Source organism: Spea bombifrons, chromosome 7 (genome assembly GCF_027358695.1).
Source record: "Spea bombifrons isolate aSpeBom1 chromosome 7, aSpeBom1.2.pri, whole genome shotgun sequence".
In the NCBI taxonomy this organism is placed as follows: Eukaryota; Metazoa; Chordata; class Amphibia; order Anura; family Pelobatidae; genus Spea; species Spea bombifrons.
This window is the reverse complement of record NC_071093.1, coordinates 2,135,666-2,157,051: the sequence shown is the minus strand read 5'-3', so window position 1 is coordinate 2,157,051 and position 21,386 is coordinate 2,135,666. Positions and strand designations below refer to the sequence as shown.

General features: G+C 46.9%; 3 protein-coding genes across 4 annotated transcripts; 1 reads left to right on the top strand and 2 right to left on the bottom strand.

The window, feature by feature from the left end:
• Positions 1-626: 626 nt before the first annotated feature.
• On the bottom strand, positions 627-10,158 carry XRCC5 (X-ray repair cross complementing 5). The gene is made up of 21 exons (XM_053472090.1): positions 10,057-10,158; positions 9,526-9,639; positions 8,999-9,182; positions 8,250-8,298; positions 7,899-8,021; positions 7,626-7,823; positions 7,400-7,514; positions 7,090-7,228; positions 6,676-6,788; positions 6,435-6,497; positions 5,921-6,058; positions 5,685-5,775; positions 5,132-5,259; positions 3,398-3,594; positions 3,165-3,249; positions 2,858-2,927; positions 2,419-2,528; positions 2,094-2,190; positions 1,513-1,580; positions 1,071-1,142; positions 627-965 (listed from the first exon to the last, which is right to left on the bottom strand). The coding sequence occupies exons 1-21, from the start codon at positions 10,072-10,074 to the stop codon at positions 951-953; spliced, it is 2,187 nt and encodes a 728-aa protein (XP_053328065.1). The 5' UTR covers positions 10,075-10,158; the 3' UTR covers positions 627-950.
• A 1,940-nt stretch (positions 10,159-12,098) lies between these two features.
• TMEM169 (transmembrane protein 169) lies at positions 12,099-16,008 on the bottom strand. Of its 2 annotated transcripts, none has more exons than XM_053472093.1 (3): positions 15,875-16,008; positions 13,577-13,971; positions 12,099-13,193 (listed from the first exon to the last, which is right to left on the bottom strand). In XM_053472093.1, exons 2-3 carry the CDS (start codon positions 13,884-13,886, stop codon positions 12,571-12,573), a joined length of 933 nt encoding a protein of 310 aa, XP_053328068.1. In that variant the 5' UTR covers positions 13,887-13,971; positions 15,875-16,008; the 3' UTR covers positions 12,099-12,570. The 2 variants fall into 2 exon arrangements, with proteins under 2 accessions (XP_053328068.1, XP_053328067.1); XM_053472092.1 differs by having other exon boundaries at positions 15,912-16,008.
• A 1,435-nt stretch (positions 16,009-17,443) lies between these two features.
• PECR (peroxisomal trans-2-enoyl-CoA reductase) lies at positions 17,444-21,220 on the top strand. The gene is made up of 8 exons (XM_053472094.1): positions 17,444-17,600; positions 18,117-18,250; positions 18,579-18,744; positions 19,176-19,257; positions 19,415-19,511; positions 19,648-19,755; positions 20,326-20,437; positions 20,711-21,220. The coding sequence occupies exons 1-8, from the start codon at positions 17,489-17,491 to the stop codon at positions 20,797-20,799; spliced, it is 900 nt and encodes a 299-aa protein (XP_053328069.1). The 5' UTR covers positions 17,444-17,488; the 3' UTR covers positions 20,800-21,220.
• Positions 21,221-21,386: the final 166 nt, after the last annotated feature.

Below are 21,386 nucleotides of genomic sequence, written 5' to 3'. Positions count from 1 at the left end.
TTTTTTAGGTCTGTTGGGAAAAAAAACTTTCAGGAAGTTGTGAAAAAAATGATATCGATTGAAACGCTTTATTTTAGAATATTTGCATGGAAATCGTGGGGTGGATTTAGTCCCAAAAAATCCTTAAAAATGTTTTTTTCTAGGCTTCCTGTAGTTTGTTTACATTTTGGAGCGACTCGGTTTACCTTTAATGTGTATCGAAGCCCCATTACCCCCAATTTCTAAAAACTAGTTGGAGACGAGATGACGCTCGTTCCGAGGGCCGCTGGAGAAAAAACCACACGGAATAAATATTACGAGTCAGAAGATCTCCCGGAGACGCCGGATACCGACGGCGATTCCATCTCGCATTCTGCGGCTCGTGACGTTTCCGCGCAGGGCTCTCCGGCAGGCGGTCGCCGGAGAGATGGATCCTTCCGGAGACATCACCATGTGACATGTATGCGGAAACAACCAAAAAACTACGTTACGGGAAAAAAAACCAACACAATTTTATTTCTTCATCTGGAGTTACAGCTGAACGTTGGAAGCCATGAGCGTTCCGGACGAAAGGCACTTCGGAGGGGGGGGGCAGCGATCAGATGGACGTTATTAGCTAATTAGGGGGGGGGGTAAAAAAAGACACAGACCGATAATAAAGGGGGGATTATAACGTAAATCAATCTGTGTGCCCCTCCCCCCACCTCCGTTCTGGATGGGCTCCCCAGGTCACCCATAAGGGACGCAGTTTAAGGAATCTACATAAACTTCACGGCCGTGAGACGCGATCCGCCGGTCCGAGCGTTAACCCCTTTCAGCCCCAGGCGTGGCAGGTTACGCTCCACGTCACTCTGGGACTCGGTGGGTTAATATGTAAACTGTTGCCGTTTAACGTTACTTTGTGTCGGATTCGTCGGCCCGAATCTCCAAGCGCTTGCTTTTTTGCGGCCGCCTCTGCTTCTGTTTGCAGGTTAAATCATGTCGAGCTAAAAAAACGGGAATAAACGGGAGCCGGGGGGGGGAAAAAAGTGAAAAAAACTGTGTTTTTGGGGAATAATTTACTATTATATTTACTAATATCATATCCTCACCAGATCATCGACATCTCCGTCTTCATCCACCATGGACGTGTCTTCGGGTTTCTTCTCTGTTTCTGCCAGAAACTGGAAGAAAAATCAGCCGGTCAGACGACCGGACAGACAGACAGACGTACGGACAGACAGGTCCCGGTCAATCAGATGTTAAATCGGACGTACGGCGCGGTTACCGGTGCGTTACCGGCTCCTCTTATGGAACGTTACGCACGGGGGGCTCGCTCGTTACCAGTTTTTAATTTGCAAGAGGACTGAATTTTCCAGATTTGAATACATTGTATCGGCAGAACCCCCGACGCGGCAGGAAGGGCGCAGAACGTGGACGGACCCCCCCCAAGTAACGTTTTAATTGATAACGGGTCTTCGTGTCGCGGCTTTACAGAAGCCCCCCGTTACCCAGGGTATCGACGCGTTTCACAGTCCCCGGCGGACGACGTACCATCTTGGCTTCCGCGGGAGTCACCGAGCTGCCTTCCGATTCTTCTCGAGTGATCAGAGAGACGCCGTCTAATAAAACAAAACCAAAAGGAGATTACGGGGCGCAGACCGGCCGGCCACAGCGCCCCAAACCCCGTCCGGAGTCCGCGTCGGGGGATTTAAGATGGGTTTTAAAGTCGAGATAAACAAACTTGCTAACAGCCCGAAACTGAACATAAAAGGAGACGTTACAGAAAAAATCCCGAGCAGATCCGTCATTTTCTTTTCTCTCAAGATTTCTCAATAAAACACAGGGACTTTAAAGATGTTTTCTTCAGTCTCTATGGCAACAACCAATCTGTGGAAGTTTTTACACCATTAAAGAGTTATTCCTGGGAAAGGTCCGGGGCATTCGGGGTAACGGGAATAATGGATATAATGTTAAACTTAGATGCAAAAGTGTCAAATTGAGCAGAGAAGGTGGGACAGCAGCTTTAAATAAGGAGGGAGAAGGAAAGAAAGGAAAGATTTGCCCCATCCTTGTATGAAGGGGGCAACTAGAAAGAAAGGGGGGTGGTCAGGTGACCCGACGCGCATACATACCCTGAACTATTATCTCCCAGAATTCCTTGAGAGCGCCGCCTTCCACCTTTTCTTTAAGGACTTGGAGGAAATCATTAAAAATCCGAACCTGCGACAACTTCCGCGTTAAAGAAAAAATATAATGAGCGAAAGTTACCGTAACGACGAGAACCCGACCCGAAACCCCAGCGGCGCTTAGCATCGGGTATCGCTGTCCCTTTAATACGGCAGATGGGGGGCCGGTGGGGGAGCGTTAGCCGCCTGCTGTTGCAGGACTGTACGGAGCAGGTGGTCTCGTCACGGCTCCGCGGGGCTCTGCTCTGCGCATGCTGGGATTCTCACTCACCCGGACGGCCTCGGCCCTCAAAGCCGTGATACAGCCGATGCTCTTGGCGTAGTACTGCGTCTGCTTGGTCTGCAGGAACTCGTAGACGCGATTAACCAGCTGATCGCTCGCTGGAAGAAGAATACAGAACTAAACGTACGGAGACAGTACGAGGGGGGAGAGCCGGAGAAACATCTCCGTACATCGGCCCAGAGACATCGGCCAAGAGACGTCTCCGACAGAGACATCAGCCCAGAGACAGCCGCTCTATCCATTCAGGGGACATAGATATATAGACGGAACCGTGCAAAGATTTGGGGTCACTTAGCTGCTTTTCAGGACTGTCTCGCGTAAGGGGGGCCGGTATTCATCATCACAGCTGCGAGACAGACTATGACATCGATGCCTAGAGGGTTGCGCATGCAGCTTAAGGTTTAACAGGAGATTCGGGGGAACCGACCTTCCTTGAAGTTTGTGTTCTTCTGTTTGACCAAAACACGGAAATCCTCTGCCGGAGTAACGCTGCCCACCTAAAAAAAACAACAAAAAATTATGATTCAGCCGCAAAAATCCCACCACGGCATCTAAATGCAGGTCGGTGACCGGAGGGACATCCCGGAGAAGGAACCCCGCACGGCTCCGAACAAATCCTTGCATGAGTCCTGGGTGAACTCGGCCCCCGCACGGCTCTGCGCAGAACCCCCGTGGCCCCGAGTGAATCCGACGCGGCTCTGGGCAAACTTGGCGTCTCTCACGGCTGCACTTACAGAGGTGACGTTGCCGTCGGCCAGCCGCATGACACTGAAATCATCATCTTCAACCTTCAGCTTCTTACTGTCGGGTTCTTCATTTCTGTTAAAAAAATAAAAAAAATAAAAAAAAAACAAAGAAAAAGAAAAGGAAAGAAAAGGGAGACGTGAGACCCCCCCACCCCCACCCCAGGGCAGAAGAGATAACGTTTACCCTTTCATTTAGACTGCCGCCGGCGGCCGGAACCTACTTGTCCTCGAAGACGTCCTGCGCCGTCCTCTGCTCCTTCTTCTTGACGGCTTCTTGCAGCGGGAAGCTGAGCTTCATCTTCTCCAAGGACGCCCGGCATGCGGCTTTAACTTCCGCCGGCGGCTCCAGCATGTTCAGGAGATGCTGCTCGACGGGCGGCAGCGGGTCGTCGGGGTTCAGGGCTTTATGCTGAAGACACTGGCGGTCAGACAGAGAGAGGAGACGGCGTAAGACGAGGACCCGGATCGGTTTATACGTTTATTTTACAGCCGAGGTCTGAACGGGGGAACGACCGGCATTATCTGATCCATTCCCCGACACTCCCACAAACACCGCCACCCAGCGTAACCATTCAAAAGTTTGGGGGCACTTAGGAATTTCCCTGTTTTTGCTAGAAAAACTATTTTTCTCCATAAAAATACCATGAAATGGATCAGAAAGCCAGCGCGGAAGGGGTTAATGCGTTAAATGATTATTGTAGCTGGAAATGGTTGATTTTTAATGGAATCTCTTCATAGGTGTACAGAGGCCCTTTATCACTCCCATCACTCCTTTATCACTCCCATCACTCCTTTATCACTCCCATCACTCCTCTGTTCCAATTGCCCTTTATCACTCCTGTTTTCCAATGGCCCTTTATCACTCCCATCACTCCTGTGTTCCAATGGCCCTTTATCACTCCCATCACTCCTGTGTTCCAATGGCCCTTTATCACTCCCATCACTCCTGTGTTCCAATTGCCCTTTATCACTCCCACCACTCCTGTGTTCCAACGGCAGTTTAAGTTTAAAAGGATAATTGATGGTCAGAAGACCCTTTTGTAATTATGTTTCAGCCAGAAATGTACTTGTTTCCATGGAAACAGCTGAGTGACCCCAAACTTTTGAACGGTCTCGTGTATAAAAGTACATATTTATAGTTTAGTTAAATCTGGAAAGCCCATTTCACCATTTATCGCATAAAACGAACGATGGCATCGATACAAAAACCACAACACAACAACAAAGATCAAACGGCAGAAGACGGATAATGTGATGCAAAGCTGTTCACAATCGTGTAGTAAATGCGTGGAATGGCTCGCGGCCAGAGGTGGTAGGTTGCAAGCCAAGGAATTGAGGAATCATAATTGAGAGGATGAGACGCTCTGTACTTCGCGAATCAGCAAACGTCCGTTATCGGAGGTTGCCATAGAAACAAACCTTATTGTAAAGATATCCATAAGAACTCAAGAGAGGGAAAAGCCTGCGATGCCTAACGGCCGGAAGATCTATGGATCGATAACAGCGGCCAATCAGTGACCGGTCAGGGCGGGAAAAACTTCTAAATTGGGGTCAGGGCAGAAAAAAAGAGAGAGGCAATTATGTAAATCCGCATTAATAATAATTCCTGGCAATTCTACCAAAGAGCTCGGATTCTACTCGGTACTCTGATTAATCGGGGATTTTCTATATTAAATTATAAAAAACTTTTATCAGAATCCAGAAACAGGATCTTCCATTCTTAGCGGTCGCCGGGGGATACGGGGAGGAAAAAAGAAAGACAAGAGGAAAGAAGAGAAGGACAGAAAAACGAGAGACGTTCCAGACAATCACGCTCCGTAACGATACGACGTCCTCTGAGGGCAAAGGTCAGGCGGCCGGAGCCAATCAGCAATGATCAGTAACAACAGGGGAGAGATAACTTATTGGGGAGGAATTATAATGTAGATACTGAGAAATACTTTGGGGTCGGTCACCTGGAACAGCCTCTGGAACTGCGGGTTGGGGATTTTGCTGGGTTTAAATAAATCCTCGACGCTCTCGCCATCGTTTCGCACCAAACTCATGCTGTCAATCAGGGAATCCACAGCAGACAGCTGCGCGTCTAACAACGAGAGGAGAAGACTCAGCGAAGGGTTAAACACGGAGGAAACAATAGCACAGCGTGACGCCCCAGAGGGGCACGTCACTATCTACCCCACGACACCGTCACGCTCACGGTGACCCCCGCCGAGTCACCATGCGCTGCTCACTGGGCAACCTGTAGCCGAAAAGGCTGAGAGTGATAGGGGCTGACCTACTAAGCCTTGCTTATGGTGGCCCCAGACGTTGGGTCTCTTTCTATACATTATACCGGCTCACTGATTTATTTATACATTATACAGGGGGCCGGCTCGCTGATTTATCAATACATTATACAGGGGGCCGGTCACTGATTTATCTATACATTATACAGGGGCCGGCTCGCTGATTTATTTATACATTATACAGGGCTGAAGACGAATAAAGGGAAGGTTTTCTCGGCTCTACCTGTTGGCGTGAACTTCTTGTTGTTCTCGAGGGATGAAAACAGAAATTGTCTCAAATCCTCCATGAACGGCAGCTGCACGTAAACCAAGCACTGAGAACCGACACGGAACATCGATTAACATAAAAACACTGCGTATGGTGAAAAAATAATAATTAAACACAGATAATAAAGCAAATATTCAACTTTTATCCACAGATCTGACAGATAAATCTGCCGCCGGCTCCGTGGCGCGCACCTCGTATTTCTCCTTGATAAGCGGGAAGGCCGCCCCGACCTGGGGGTTGGATCGTCTGTCGTACGCGTAGCGCACTATGGCCACCATTTCCATTTCATGCAGCGCGTTAATCAGCGCCGAGAGCGCCACGTTGGCGGCCTATAGAAGAGGGAGAGAGGCGATGATGAGCTTGATGGACAATTACCCTCTTCCACTTCTGCTGAGCGGCTGTTCCACTTATCTACCACCCCTAACCCCCCATCTTTCCTCCATGCTATACATTTGGGATATTCTTTCCCTTTTGCTCCCTTTAGCCTATCTATATCCTTCTGAAGATATATTATATTTGCTTTTTACCTCTGTACACCAAGTGGTTAAACAGCAAAGAGATCAATGACTCTTATGTGATATTGTGGTCTGGCTCAACACCAAAAGAACCGCGTAGAAGCTGAATAGATCCGGCTGGACGCAGACCGCCTAAGTGTTTCTGCTGCTAATATCAGCGAACCTAATAAAACATCGAAACCAAACTCACCTCATCGTCCTTTGGAGCAAATATCTTTACAACCTGGTTTCCCATATAATGATTTCTATCAATCTGTAAAGAAACCGGGGGGGGGGGATAAATAAATCAATCAACATTACAAGTAAAAAAAAGAACTTTTTTTTATCACTTTGCCAAATCTTAGACATTATAGTGATAAACGGCGGCTGAACCCATGTAACTGTATACAATGTATATTATATATTTAAATAGCCCCCCCCCCGGGCCGTACCAGCGATGATTTCGTGAAGCCCAGAACTGCAAAGCATTTTCCTTCAGTCTTATATTTCATCTGTTCCTGATCCACCTTTGCAAACGGGACGATGTCGCTCCCGTAACGGAAGCCTGTAAGGGACAAAACCTGCGCTGAACCTGATTCGGCATATGGGGCACGCAACATAAAGCCATCAAAAGGGGGCTACCTAGAATAGGGGTCCCATAATAGAAACATGGAAAGGATCCAGGAACGTAAACAATGCATACAATCCGTGTTAATATATTTACTTTTGTGTTGAACACCAAAAAAAACACAAATATAAGGCTTTTGGCCCAGAATAAGTGCAGCCCAGGGCTTTGGACGGCTGAATATTTTTGGTTCTATAGAGTAAAGAAATTGTCAGAAATAACCATGAACGGCCCCGAATACCTTGAATCGTATCGTCTTTCTCGATTTCCGTTTCCTCGTCGTTATCCAGACAATAAACCGTTTCCTTTTGGACGTCTTCTTTTTTCAGCGTTTTGGCGTCTACAACCGCCCAGGATTTCTTCACTTTCTCCTCCGTGACCTGAAAGTACCAAAAAGGGGAAAAATTAAACACAATCGCGTTCACTCCGCCACGAAGTAACCCAAACGTGAGACATCGCGTAGCTTTAAGCGTCAGATAAGAAGAAAACACACAAAAAAATGGAAACAGGAAAAAAAATAGAGGTGAACCAGAGCCAGAGGCGCTACGTACGCATTTATACCCCACGATGCGGATCGAAAGATGGGATCCTACGGTAAGCTGGCAGGGCCACGCCATCGGTCGCCTTTCTATCTTCTTGAATATAGATAATTGTTCCAAGCTCTCCCTAAATCAAGGTAAATATGCAAAGAGGGTGAGATGCGGCTGCCCACCGGGTCGATGCGGCTGCCCACCGGGTCCATGCGGCTAGCGGGCAGGCGCGTTCGCAGGACCTCACCTGAATGTGTAAACCTCATCCAGTCCGTCTTCACCGTCCAAGGAAAACATGATCTTCCGAACCATCTGGACGCCAGCCCGCTGATCATCGGATAACCCTTTGCCGGGTCCCCGGCGCGTCTCGGCGTTGCCTGCATCCCCTCTGCCGCTCGGCCCTTCACCCAGACCTTCATCTTCCTCGTCCACCGGAAAGGGCAGGCTATGGAGAACACGGATTGTCCTTCGTTACCACGCAGACAGCGTTCTCCTTCAGCGGAGTGCTCGTGTAACTTACAAGAACTGAAGGGTGATCCCAGCTTGCTTGAGGTTAGCCACGATGACCTCCACCTGGTCTGCAACGAAGGGACTGCTGAGGTCAGTGAAAACGGCGATGTGAAGCTTTTCAAACTTCTTGCCTCTAAATAAAGAGACGAACAACAGACGCGTTATGAGACACGCAGAGAGTTTAACACAACATACAGCAAACCCGTCGTATGCCAGAGGAGATCAGGTGGATCGACACGTCATAATGCATGATCAGACATGAACTCACGGCTTAGTGAATAAAGCCATCAGCTCCCTGGGGAAAGGCAAATTCCATCCCGCATTCTAAATCCAGAGTCACTTTCCGGCTGTCGATACTTACAGAGTCTCTCTCTGAAGGATGTCCATGCACACGACCAGAGCGTCCAAGACTTTCCGCGTTAAGGTCAATTCACGTTAAATAATATTAAAGGGTTAATGACGTGTTCGGCGATCACGGGTGTTAAAGTCGATGTTTCACCTGAATTACTTGTATAACTAAACGCAGCGTTTAGTTCAGTCCTCCTGAAAACTCAAAGCCTTCTTACTTCAAATTAATTTCGCTTACCGCTTTTACGGTCATGTGACACGAACGGCAGCCGCTGATAGGTTGTTGCCATGGAGACTTGGGTTGTTTTCAAGTCATTAAACTTTTTGGTGGAAAGAATAAAATAGCAGATCTGCCAAGGTTTCTTTCTTTATATTATATAAATCTGGGGATTTATTTACTTAACCATGAGCTGCCGGTGACACCATATTAAAAAATGTTTAAATGTTAACCCCGAATCTGCCAGCTCAGCCCTTCCTGCCGGAGACGCTAACCGCGATCGGTCTGTTATAATAACGCTAGAAATGAGTGAGCCGCTTGGTTAATAATCTCCATTATAAACAGGGGGGGGGGCGAAATAAACCAAATGTACGCCGAATAAAGTATTTATTTCCCTAGGAACGAGGTCTGATCTTTCATTCTTAGCCGGGGAATATTGTCGCATGCATTGTACATGTATGGCTGGAAATACTAGCGTGAATCAAAACACTCCTCCACGTGGATCGGGACATCTGCCGAGGCGATAAAAGCTTTGGGAAGGATACAGTCGGCTTGCCGGGAGCCGGGCTCAACTTCGTTTTGGATTTTTTCAAGGAGTTCGAAGTCTGGAACGTACAAGTGCCGCAAAACGCTGATGTTCTGGTACTGATCCCGGGCAGCCAGAGCGTTATCGGTGCCGTCCGTGCCAAACAGGACCACCGCCGTCTCATCTTTGCTCTCCGCAAACACCTGGGCCAAAGAAAGAGCAGGTTACCGGAAGAACGTCGTGTAAATCAGCTCAACGACTGCGAGCTCTGCGGGGAATGAAAGCTTTGTGAGTCGTAAAAGGAACATCAGCTGCTGTCCCCAGAAAAGCGCAGATTGGGGTCACCTTTACATCGACCCCGACGCGTTTTCCAGCATACAAATCTTCAACCGTGGCAGATACAATCTAAACGAGGCACTTTGTTACAGGAGTGTTAAATTCAGCAGAGCCGGTGGAACTGCATCTTTAAAATCTGTGAATACTAAACATATCTTAGCTGGAATATTCCTTTTAAAAGCCGCAGGGGTGTTTTATGACGATGATTACCTGTCTCTGCAGGAAGAGCGTCATAACCTTCTTCGCTTGTTCGAAAGGAGACTCCTCTCCCCGATTGGAATGGCTCATCGCAAATCCCACATCCATGCAGAGAACGACGGCGCTCTGCGAGACATTACACGGAATCGTTGGTAAAAACATACAACGGCGTTTCTTCACTGGGAGGGTGGTGGACAAAGGGAACAGCCTACCAGCCACACCGACTCCCATCACCCCGGGGACACCAACTCCCATCACCCCGGCTACACCACAGTCATTGCATCCTTCCCCACTTACACCAGCCGTCATCAGTCCAGCTACAGGTACACTTTTCACCCCGGGCTATATCATTTCAGCTTCCCTCACCCCAAACTACTTGCAAATCCCATCACCCCAGGTACTGCATCTGCCACCCCTGCTACCCCCAGCACCCCAGTGTCACGTGTGTTTGTTTACATAACGCACTATAGGCTGTAAAGCCCCCTCTCAGGGCAAACCCCAGGCCCAGTACTGCAAGGGGCGGAGTGGGGGGGTCTTGCCTACCTTAGCTGCCCTCGCCATGTTATTGCCCCTCTGTTTGCAGACAGGTGTATCAGAGAATGCCTTCCCCGGGCACACAGGCGGCGGGGTACAGTTCCGACTCAGCGTCAGAAAGGAGCAGGGGAGCAGCGGCCCCTAGTGGCGGTATTGGGGTATTGCACGGGCATGTGCCCCGTCCTGTTATCAGCATCAATACTTCCTGGTCCATCTGCAATAAACCAGCCCCCCTATAACCCTTTAACCCCTACACTACAGGGCTGCATTCAGATCATTCTGTCTTCCATTGTGTTTTAAGTCTTCTAGAAGGAGATGCAGCCTGGACCCTGCGGCTAATTCACGGCTGCTAACTTAACATTTAAAAAGTAAATAGGAATATAAACCACATTACGCAATATGGATCACCTCATACCTCCCAAGTGTAGAGACCCTGTTTAGGAGGGACAGTCCCTCTCCTTCCCTGATGCCACTCTTTCTTTCCTTGATGCCCCCCCCCCCCGATGCCCTTCTTTCCTCTCCTGTTGCTCCCCTTTCCTTCCCTGATGCCCCTCTTTCCTCTCCTGGTGATCCGCTTTCCTCCTCAGATGCCCCTCTTTACTCTTTTCCAGGAGGTCAGAATGTTTGCTGGGTATGAGGGGATCGCAGGGTTCTGCAGCCCTAAAAGCCCCGATAATGCGTATAGAAACAGCAGGGAATGGCTCGGTTTCACAGATAATTTGCTCTCTGACAAGGGAACCGCGTTCGCTGCGACCGCTCCTTCTAACGATGTTAAGACCTCAGTATGGGGGCAGAAGCTTCTTGCCTCTGGCTGTCTGTGTCGGACAACGAGACGTTCGCAGCGACTCTGCAGGAAGAGACTGCAAGCATTGTGTGGCCGGTCTGAGTATCAGTAACGAGTATCTGCGAGCCCCCAACATTCATAAAATAACCAGACCGGTCTATCCATGGTTCCGTCGTTCCCGCTGTGGGCTCTGTGATTCCCCCTACCTGGGAACTCTTAGGATTTGCCCCTGAGTTTCGGCCCTGATGTTGGGGTCATGGAGTGGAGGGGCAGATTGTCGGGTCACGGAGTGGAGGGGCAGATTGTCGGGGTCACACAGCCCGCAGTGGACACATACTCTTCATTGATCTGCTAATACCTGAGGCGCCTCATTAGTGCTTTTACTGCCAGTATTTTATGGTTGACGTTCCTGCTTGAATAGAGGTGACGCAATAAAATGTATCTTTAAATAATGACAAGGTTGCAGCCCCTTTGGAAAAATAATTTTGTTTTTTGTTGTTGTTTCTGGCGTGTTTAGAACACAGATACCGATTGCACTCCTATTTATTCTAATTTTATTATAAAATTAATAAAATTGTTCAGATAGCGGAGCGATCGCAGATCCTGGAGAATTTTCCCCGTTATTACTCGTGCGACACCTTCATAAAAAAAAAAATCGGTATTTTGCTTTATCCAAAACTAGTTCATTCGCTATTCCTCCCCTTCGTAAGCGAGGTCAATCTCCTATTCTGATCCGAACAGGCAGCTTTCCAAACATTCCTGGGAAGAAACAAAGTTACAGTTTTCTGTAACCAAAGCGTTTCCGTTGTTTGGGGGTTTAAACGCACAGCGTCTCTATTCCTGCGCACATGTTAAAGGGTCACTTCAGTTTTCCAGGGACCCCCCCCATAAAAAAAAATTCATATGCATTTTATTTAAATCAGAAAAAAAGGGAAAACTAAAAAAAGCCGGCATGGTTGGCAGGAAAGTGGGGCGTCTCGCACCGCCGCTCCGCAGTCTTTGCCACTGAAGACCCGGAGACACAGAAAAGCGGCACGGAGGTCCCAGGTACGTCCCGACCCCCCTGCTGATGTTCCGCGTCAATCACTGCGATGAAAGAAACTAGGAGAGCTTTCCGAGCTAACGGGGAGTCTGAACGGCATGCGTTCAGGTGAGAAAATTTTGTGCCGAATTCCGCAGAATCCAGAATAACGAAATAAAAGAAAGAATTGTAGAACTTCTAACATATAAATGAAATTAAATTGTTGTACTGTAGACACATTTAAAAATCTGTATTTTAAAAGAGAGAACTCATTTCCGAGTACATTTTTTTGATACCAGAAAATGCTTTTTTTTTTTTCTTTAACCGATTTCCGTTAAGAAATGCAATTCGATAAATATTTGTTTCTCCAGCTTTCGGTTGCACAGCGTCCGCATTACAACCCACGAGCAGAGAAGCACCTGGTTTTATGGGCTGCGGCAACTCTAATCACCCTCAGCCAATTGGATTTTTAAATCAAAACAGCCAACATAGCGAGAGCTGCCTCCGCTGCCAAGCTTTTCCCAGATGTGACATGCACGTGCTTTCTAAAAGCTACAGTTTTTTTGGAAGAAATGTGAAGAGCTTTGAACAAAAACAAAAATAAATTAAAAAAAAAATAAAAAAGGCTTTTTTGGGGGTAGATTGGAGGTTTTGATCATTTCAGGCAAAAGGAGAAGAAGCAGCTCATGTGAAGCACCAATGATGGAAGATATTTGGTTCAGACCGCCGACGTCTCCACTCCTTGAGTAGAACCTTTTGCAGAAAGGCTCCCGGAGATATTGTCTGAATCTAGAAGCTCCACGATGCTGTACGGGGAACAGTCCTCCATGCCCAGTTTGCTGCAGAGCCAACCGCAAAACCCCTTCTCCATGTCCCTGACCGCACGCCACCACTCGCCGAAGGACCAGGATATCTGGGTCACAGCCGAGTACAGAGCCAGAGAAAAGGACAGGGCCACGATAATGATGGGGTAGAAGATCATCAGGAAGGGACACACCGTGATCTTGTGCCAGAAAGTCCTCTCCTCGTTGTAGACCAGGAAGATGTTGTACCACGCGATGGTTCCATAATAAAACGACAAGACGAAGGCGAGAACGAAGACGACCGGCACACAAAGGATGCTCCAAAGCAGGACATGCGGACCTCTGTCCAAGCCCACGGAACATTTCTTCCTTTCGTCCGCCGTCTTCTCTTGTAAAGGTTCCCTGGACCTGGTCAGCTCCTGAAGCTCCTTCTCCGTTAGGGTCACATGGATATCCACCATCTGGCCTTTCTTCTTCCCACGAGTAATCGTCCCGGTTAAAGTAACATAGCGACTGTCGGGGTGCGTACTCCATCCTCCTGTAAGAGTGTACACGTGGGAGGTTAGCAAGTACATGTTTTACTTTATCTATAGGGTGGTAGATTAGCGGAACAGCCTCCCAGCAGAAGCAGTAGAGACTAATACAGTAAGGGGGATAGAAACACGCATGGGATAGGCATACGGCTCCTGAATCTAAGACGAGGACTGGTTATTGTAACAGATTACACAATACTGATACGGATTGTTTCATTCCAACCAAAATGCACTATGAGTGAGTTATAAAGGTTCTTCACAGACGAGCGTTTTTTCTAAAAAGCCGTAAATATTAGGACATCCTGTTAAAATATATAACGTGGGATAAGACACATATTGTATGTAAGTGATGACCCCCCCCTTTAAGTGATGACGGGGTATTACATACCGTCAGATACCGGGGTTCCAAGAAACCTAGCCCCTTCCTCAGCAGTCCTCTCTCCCTCTTCCCGATTTGCCTGATCTTCCTCCGACACCTTCTCATTGTCAGACCGATACACAATGATGGACTCCGGCCGAGGCTCCTTTTTCTTTTTCTTCTTCCTTTCTATGGTAGTTTCTCCAGTTACCCCCTCGAAAGACACAGCCGCCGCTGCTCTCCTCAGCGTGCCCTTCAGGGGGCTCTGGGGGGCACTTTTAGTACTCTTGGTGGCGTTCTCCACCTTCCCCGTATCCTCCTGGATTTCCTCGCTCTGCATTTTTGGGATGGGAAGAGGATTTACAGCTCATAAGCAGAACCCATTCCTTTCCACGGCACCCGGCGCCGACAACGGGCCTTTAAACCTAAAAGACAGAAATTTGAGATATTATGGAAAGTTTTCATTGGTCGTTACAACGTAACAGCATTTTCTAGCAAGCCACGGAGATTCCTTTACATCTGCTTTGCGTTGAGGAGGATTCAATTATTTTTTAAATTAATGGAACGTTGCTTTTCAAGGTCCCCATCTATCATTCATTCCATAAATGGAACTTGATGGGGCCCTGGGCAAGATACTAATTCCGGGGCCCCTCTTCCGCTCGCTTTACACGTAGGGCAAAAAGAAACAAACATACCCCACATAAAGGACTTCATAAAAATTCAAGTCTTCTTCTTAATGGACATTGAAATTAGAAGGTGTTTCCCATACAGAATGAATGTCTCTTTACCGCGTCCCACCTAGGACCCCAGGCCGGTGGGCTTCCATACCCCAAGACTTTGGAAAGCATTTTTTTTTCTTTCTAGCATCTGTTCACACAAACGCCGCGTGGGAATCACATCTGCCCCGGGAACGTTGCTCTTTGATGAAATGGGAAACAGAGCAAATGTCCGAATACGACGTCACACCTAGATGTGCGATCTTCCGGACGTCGTTCACGCCGCTTCCTAGGCTAACGTCGCAGTAACGGAGCGTAGATGGGAGCAAAGTGTACACTGAGCCAGGCGGGTTCCTAGGAGATGGGAGCTCGTTGGAGCAAATGGGACTGAAGTCAAAACCCCCCCATTCCAATCTCCATGGAGCGAGGACGGGGCCGTTTCTAATAACGCTAATTCAGCCCGTCCAACTTGGACTGTCCTTCAAAGGAAGAGCCTCACATTCTTCCATCAACATCTAAAGAGCCATATATAAGCATTGAACCCAAGAGCTGACCATTAATAAACCTATACATTCCCACGATACAGGTGACGTGAGAATATATATATATATATATATATATATATATGAATTAGTAGAGCCCAGTCCCATTAATCGCCCCTTCTACTGGTTGGACTGGACTTCCAGGGCAGTTATTATGGGAATCTTGGATTAACGCCTGAAAGAAACGTTTACGGAGCAGCTAAGACTGGAACGCCGGTGCTGGCATTCACAGAATTCCCGATTAACTTCCTCCAGCCCGGGAACCAAATGGTTAAAATGTATATCAGTCGGTAAATTACCTCTTAAGCCCATGCATTTAATTAACCATCTGTGTGCCAGAGGGTATACTTAAAACTAGCAGATGAAAAGAGCTTGCAATCTATTGAGCCTTTTAGCAGTTAAATGATAGGGTGTGTAATGAAACGAAATATTTGCAGCGGAATTACCCCCGGAATGGCCGTTGATACGATCAATTAGCGCATTGATCTCAAATCTGAGAGCCTAGTGTTTGAGTCATTTAAACAGTCAGAAGAATTGGCAAGTTTCACTGCAAGGGGAGGAAAAAATATCCAAGAATAGACTGGGGGAGGGGGAAGCTACTGGAGAGACATTTCTACAGAGAGAGGAAATGCACCCAGTTACCCTGCCTGCCATGAAACCTCAGCTGGGTGTGTATGGGGGGGGGGGCTGGGGGTAATAGGGGCAATCCCCATTCATTCAGATCCTTAATGTTTTTGGTAATTACACATTTTTCCAGCCTGACCATAAATACCAAAAACTAGAAGACTTTGAAGGTTAAAATGAATAACATCCTAGAATATTCTCCCAAAGCAGGGATTCTGATTGCTCCCATAATATGACCTCATTATTTAATATGATGCATGCTTTAGGCCATGATAGATAAGTGGCCTTAGGCTAGAGTTACATATCACATAAAAATATTTATATTTAAAAGGCATGATCCACACAAATATTTATATTTAAAAAGCATGATCCACACAAATATTTACACAGAATGAATAATGACAGATTTGTAACAATGTAGCAGAGAATGAGACGTTTCTCCTCACCATACGATCTGCTCCCTGGAGGGGGGGTTCTGCTCACCTCCAGCTCAGGGGGATGACTGCCATCCCCACCACACTCAGCCTGCTGCACCCTGGACAAAGATGTGTAGGGACCCTCACTCCACCAAGCCACGCCCACCAGCGCATCCCAGGGAGGAGATAGAGCTCTTTCACATGACGTCATCCCCGCACAGCTGATAGCAGCCATAGCTGTCTGGGAGCTTTAACCCCTCTGGGGCTGGAGACGGCAGAACCTTTGCTATGGGCAATAATAGGAAGCTGGGTCACTAGAAAAGGGACCCAAATATTTATATACATAAATAAAAATATATATAATATAACATATATAATAGATATAATAAAATCTAAATATTCAGAATAAAACACGGGGTCATCTTGGACAATCCCAGAGCCATTGCCCCAATTTCAGCGTTTCAGGTGCGAAGGGGTAAGTTATCCGGGTCACACAATGTGACTCCTTCCTATTCTCCCCGCTGTGATCATATATATAAGACTCCCAGTTGGCGCTTTTGCTCCCTGTATGTTATGTTTCATATCCCTGCTTGAATGCAGGTTACTCAACCAAGTGTAAGTCATGACAAGTAATGAGAACCGGTAATAGAGTCATTTGAGGAACAGATTTGATGAGTAACTATGTAGTATTTGCACAATGGGCTATTAAAGGGTTACTGTTTAAAGAGTCTCAGGGTCCGCTCACTTAGAAAGATCCCACAGAAGCCTCAATGGGGCAAGCTCAATGGGCATTATCAGGTCTCCATGGGGTTTGCGGTGTCCGGTTTCATTGCCCGGAGGTGACACAGGCGCAGCTTCAAGAGAATAAGGCTTGATCTATACATTGTCCTGGCCAAATTTCCCTATATACAGGTATCTAACGGACCCTGTTCCTTCTGGATGCCGTCATGCAGGAAGAGCATTGATGTGGCTGAGCGTGGCGCATGCCGTACAAGCCCAAACGCGCATGGAACCAGAATGTGACGTAAGAACGTGGCATTTCAGGTCAAGTGCCAATAGGGAAGGCCGGTGTATGGGCCAAAGTGTATTTCTGGTGTGAGCATAAAGGGCATCATCCGTGCAAGATGTCGGCCGTGGCTACCGGTAACTGTTGGGAGTATTTAAAAGGGCAGCAATTGTGGACCAAAGTTTAAAAAGTGGTCTTATCGTCATAGCAACCAATCGGCCGCCTCCACTGATTGATCCATTCCATTGGCTCACGTGGGCTTCTAGAATTTTGCCCCAGAATTTCTTTTATAAATACCCCCAGATGTAGCAGGACGATCTGTTTTAATGCACACCTGCCTGAGAACATTGGGCCACTTGGCAGCTATGCGGCGTGTAGGACGCACAGAGACACTTTTTTTTAAGTTGTTTTTTATTATTGCACATTTTTATGCATGGAATATTATCATGAATCCATATTTCTTTCTCACATTTTGGGCTGTTTTACAGGATTTGCCCTGTTTAGGGGTCACTGCAGAGGGGCGGGGCTGGGGTAAAGCAGGGACACAGAGCGTCAATCTGCTGGTTTCCATGGTAACTAGGCGGCGCCCTGCTCTGTTGCCTGACCCCGCGGACCCGGAAGCGATCCGCTCTCCCATCATGGCCGCCTCCACTGTGTTCAAACCGGGTCTTTTCAAGCACAAAGTGGCGATTGTTACCGGGGGAGGAACCGGCATCGGAAAAGCCATAGCGGCCGAGCTGTTGGGATTAGGTCAGCGTCTTGGGCAGCCAAATACCCTCTGGGGCTGCTGGGGCTCTTTACGGTCAAATACGGGTCAATGTCATACGTTGGGCTCTGGGGCTGGATCCAGGGTTGTCATAGAAACTGAATGAATTGCATGAATTTTTATATATTGAAGCGCTCTGTCTACAATGTGTAGCTGTCACACTGGTGTTTTTTTATGACATTGTACAGTTGGGCGCTTTATTTATAATCTATACAGTCCTAGTTTTGGGTCTGTCAAGAGACCTCAGAGAAGTACCTATAGGTATCCCTATAGGTGGTGCCCAGCAACAGGTAAAATTAACGTGTCCTGAATAAAAGGGGTCGCTATGGCGATCCTACTGCCGCATGGTGTGAAATATTCTATATGTTGGTAGATAGAAACATGGAGGCTTCTGTAACGTCTGTAGCAGATCATTATATGTAGAAGTCCTGAGAGAGCCCCGGCTTCCCTAGATATTATATATATGTATTTATTTTTATTTTCCGGTTGTTTCTTTGCAGGTTGCAGCGTGGTCATCGCTTCACGGAAAGTGGAACGGCTAAAAGAAGCTGCCCAAGAACTCGTTTCTAAAATATCTCCAGCGAATCCCTCGCTCCTGACTCCTATCCCGTGTAACATCCGCAAGGAAGATGAGGTTAAAAGGAGACTCCTGACTTAAGATTTTCATTCAAAACACCAATTTTGTCGACCCCTGCTTTATGGCAATGCTAATGAAGTCTATTCCTCCATAGACTTTAATCAAAGTGGGTGATCAAGACTGAGCCATTCTATTGTCCCCCACAGGCAGTATGATAAGGAGTCGGGGGGTTCAGTAGATTGGGGGTCAGATAACAGAGGGAGAATCATACAAACGGCTGATATGCAGCTGCCTGAAAACATTAAATTATGGGGAGAAACTAAAACCAGTTTATAAAGAAAACTGCACAAGATCCCATTTAAATATATACTTTTTCTTATAATAGGTGGAAACGCTGGTAAAATCTACTCTTAATCTCTACGGGCGGATTGATTTCCTGGTAAACAACGGAGGAGGCCAGTTCCCAAGTCCAAGTGAAGCAATCAGTGCCAAAGGGTGGAATGCGGTGATCGACACCAACCTTACTGGGACGTTTTACTGCTGCAAAGCAGGTAGTCGCCCTGCGTGAGATAATGCGATGTGACGGCTGGGATCTAGAGCCAAAAACGTGGGATTTTAAAAAAAAAATAATAAAAAAAAGAAATTTAAAAAATTAATAACAGAATGGAGAAACCGTAAAGAGGTCAGGATAATTGTGTAAAAAGGAATGGATCATGACAAAAACTGCATATCCGATGACATCACAATTTTAATACCTGATGCCATATGTCAATAGATAAATCTACAATGCTGTGAACTAAGGGGGGGGAGGGGACTTTGAAAATTGAAATGTTTGATGAATAGACTTAAGTTATTAATATTGTACCGGGGCCACGAGGGCTGTAACCCCCCCCATTGTGTTTATAGCGAGGACCCGTCTGTAATTCTATCGTTTCCTTAGTTGTGCCGCTAATGCCTCTTTGTGTTTTCTCCGCATGCGCAGTATACAACGCCTGGATGAAAGAGCATGGAGGAGCCATCGTCAATATTGTGGCGGACATGTGGAAAGGGTTCCCTGGCATGGCGTAAGACAATGTTATCCTTTTAGCAGAATAGCCGTCCATCTTCTCCAAAACATTGTTCCCCTGCATACTCCTGTTAACCTGCGCATGCATTTATTATTAAACAGAAATGTTTTTTTTATTGTGAAAATCATTAATCAAGCTCTTTTTGTCTTAAAAGGCACACCGGAGCAGCCCGGGCCGCTGTCGATAACTTGACGAAGAGCTTAGCCATTGAATGGGCGCACAATGGCGTTCGAATCAATTCCATCGCTCCTGTGGGTAACAAACCATATCTTCTGATGTCATGTTTGACTTCCGCTCACTGAACCTGTCCGCCGGGGGCCGGGCTGGAGAAAAGTCCAGGCGCTGCCACCCGTGGATAACGATTTATTGGTGGTCTTTCTTTTTCAGGGAACAATTTTCTCACAAACCGCGGTTGAAAATTACAAGATGGGCCCTCGGTTGTTTGAAAGCTACATCCCAAAGATTCCTGCCAAGAGACTGGGTCTTCCAGAAGAGGTAACGCCATAACGCTAGCGGCCCCCAGCCCATCAGGCGCTTCGTGTGACGCTAAAAAATCTTGTCGGGGTTTGTTGTGTAATTATACGGCACTGACCGTTCATTAAAGGTGCTGTCCCACTGACACAAAGTGCGCTCTATAAAATGCCAAGTGAATGAATGATAGCAGATTAGTCGTTTTATCCTTTTCTCCAATGGTTTAAACTGGTAAGATCTCCCGGTATCGGTTAAAGTATGTCTCCCAGGTAGCGGTCATTGAGATTTAGTTGGAAATTTCAACTCCGTGATATTATTTATTATTTTTTTGTTATTATTATAGTTTTATATAGCGCCATCAAATTCCGTAGCGCTGTACAATGGGTAAACAGGGCATAAGTAGTATATAACATAACAATTTGACTGGATCATGCACTCTGATTTAACTATACATTATACAGGGCTTTCTGCAGGTGGGTCGGCCCTTCATAATGCTCGGGGACGTGTGTGGAATGCCCCATCCCCTCTCCAGTGATCAGTTCCCATTGGCTTGCTCATGCCGGCTATATGACCCCCTTTTATGCGATTCCCCAGATTTCTCCGATGGTCTGCTTCCTGCTGTCGCCCGCCGCTTCCTTCATCAGCGGAGAGACCGTGAGAGTGGATGCCGGACAGAGCTTGTACGCATCTCCCTGGGAAGTACCAGGTATAACCAAATATTACTTTATTACTTAATTATTAGTCCTGAAACCAGATTGCCGTCATAAATCTCTTCTCGGTATATAAACGGGCAGATTTGGCTTAAAATTGGACATAAATGTTACGTCACTCAGTTGGCGTCTTATAAACTGTCACACTGATGTTGATCTAAACTTTATACTTAACTTTAAATGTGATAATTAACTTTTTTTTTTTATCCAAAGATGATTAATTGAACTTTCCCACTCAAACGGCTGTTTTTTTTTTTTTTTGGGCTCAGATCATAACCGGTGGCCAGAAGCCCCCGATGGAGAGAACAGCAAAGCTTTAAAGGAGATGCTTTCGGACGTCCCGCCGCCAAAGCTCTGAGCGCAGGGTACGGGACCCGCGTCGCCGAGTGACAGCCTGCGGGAAGATTGTAAACCAGATTTTTTTTATATATATTTGTTTAATTGAATGTACATTTTTGGCTACATTGTTAACCCACCGAATAGAGACGGTTTTTGCTGCTTGATCTGGATACCCCGGCTGCTTCAGAATATGGAGATAAGGTCCTTAGAGTTGAATTCCCTCATCCTCAATGCAGGTCTGCGAAGACTGTGCCCTCACCTTTTATCCACCACGTTATCTAGTAGGCAACCCAGCCGCCACTGGGTTAAATCCGGAGCCCAGAGTTGTTGCAGGGACTCGCTGTCCTGCCGCGTTATAGACATTAAGAAAAAAAAAGTTTCCTGATCTATTTTGTTAATTGCACTTTAATTACATTAAAGCCTTAAATATTAAATGACAATTAAGGCCACAATTGTGTCATTTTTGTCCGTCTGCCTGTTGTTGATTATGAAGGTTAGAAAAGAGATTAATCTGTTTTCTCGTTTATCTGATCTTTATGGTTGTGTTAGAGTTGTGCTGGTCAGTGGCTCTGCTCATTATAAATACCGGTATTCAGGGGAGGACAG

Excerpts from the sequence above, each read along its gene's own strand:
- XRCC5 (XM_053472090.1), bottom strand. Across the intron at positions 6,789-7,089 it reads GAAAGACGATACGATTCAAG|GCTTCCGTTACGGGAGCGAC; the intron begins GTATTCGGGGCC and ends TGTCCCTTACAG. Across the intron at positions 6,059-6,434 it reads TTGCTCCAAAGGACGATGAG|GCCGCCAACGTGGCGCTCTC; the intron begins GTGAGTTTGGTT and ends CCTCTTCTATAG.
- TMEM169 (XM_053472093.1), bottom strand. The coding sequence starts at position 13,886 with ATGCAGAGCGAGGAAATCCAGGAGGATACGGGGAAGGTGGAGAACGCC. Across the intron at positions 13,194-13,576 it reads TGGAACCCCGGTATCTGACG|GAGGATGGAGTACGCACCCC; the intron begins GTATGTAATACC and ends ACACTCTTACAG.
- PECR (XM_053472094.1), top strand. The coding sequence starts at position 17,489 with ATGGCCGCCTCCACTGTGTTCAAACCGGGTCTTTTCAAGCACAAAGTG. Across the intron at positions 19,258-19,414 it reads AAAGGGTTCCCTGGCATGGC|GCACACCGGAGCAGCCCGGG; the intron begins GTAAGACAATGT and ends TTGTCTTAAAAG. Across the intron at positions 19,756-20,325 it reads GACTGGGTCTTCCAGAAGAG|ATTTCTCCGATGGTCTGCTT; the intron begins GTAACGCCATAA and ends GCGATTCCCCAG.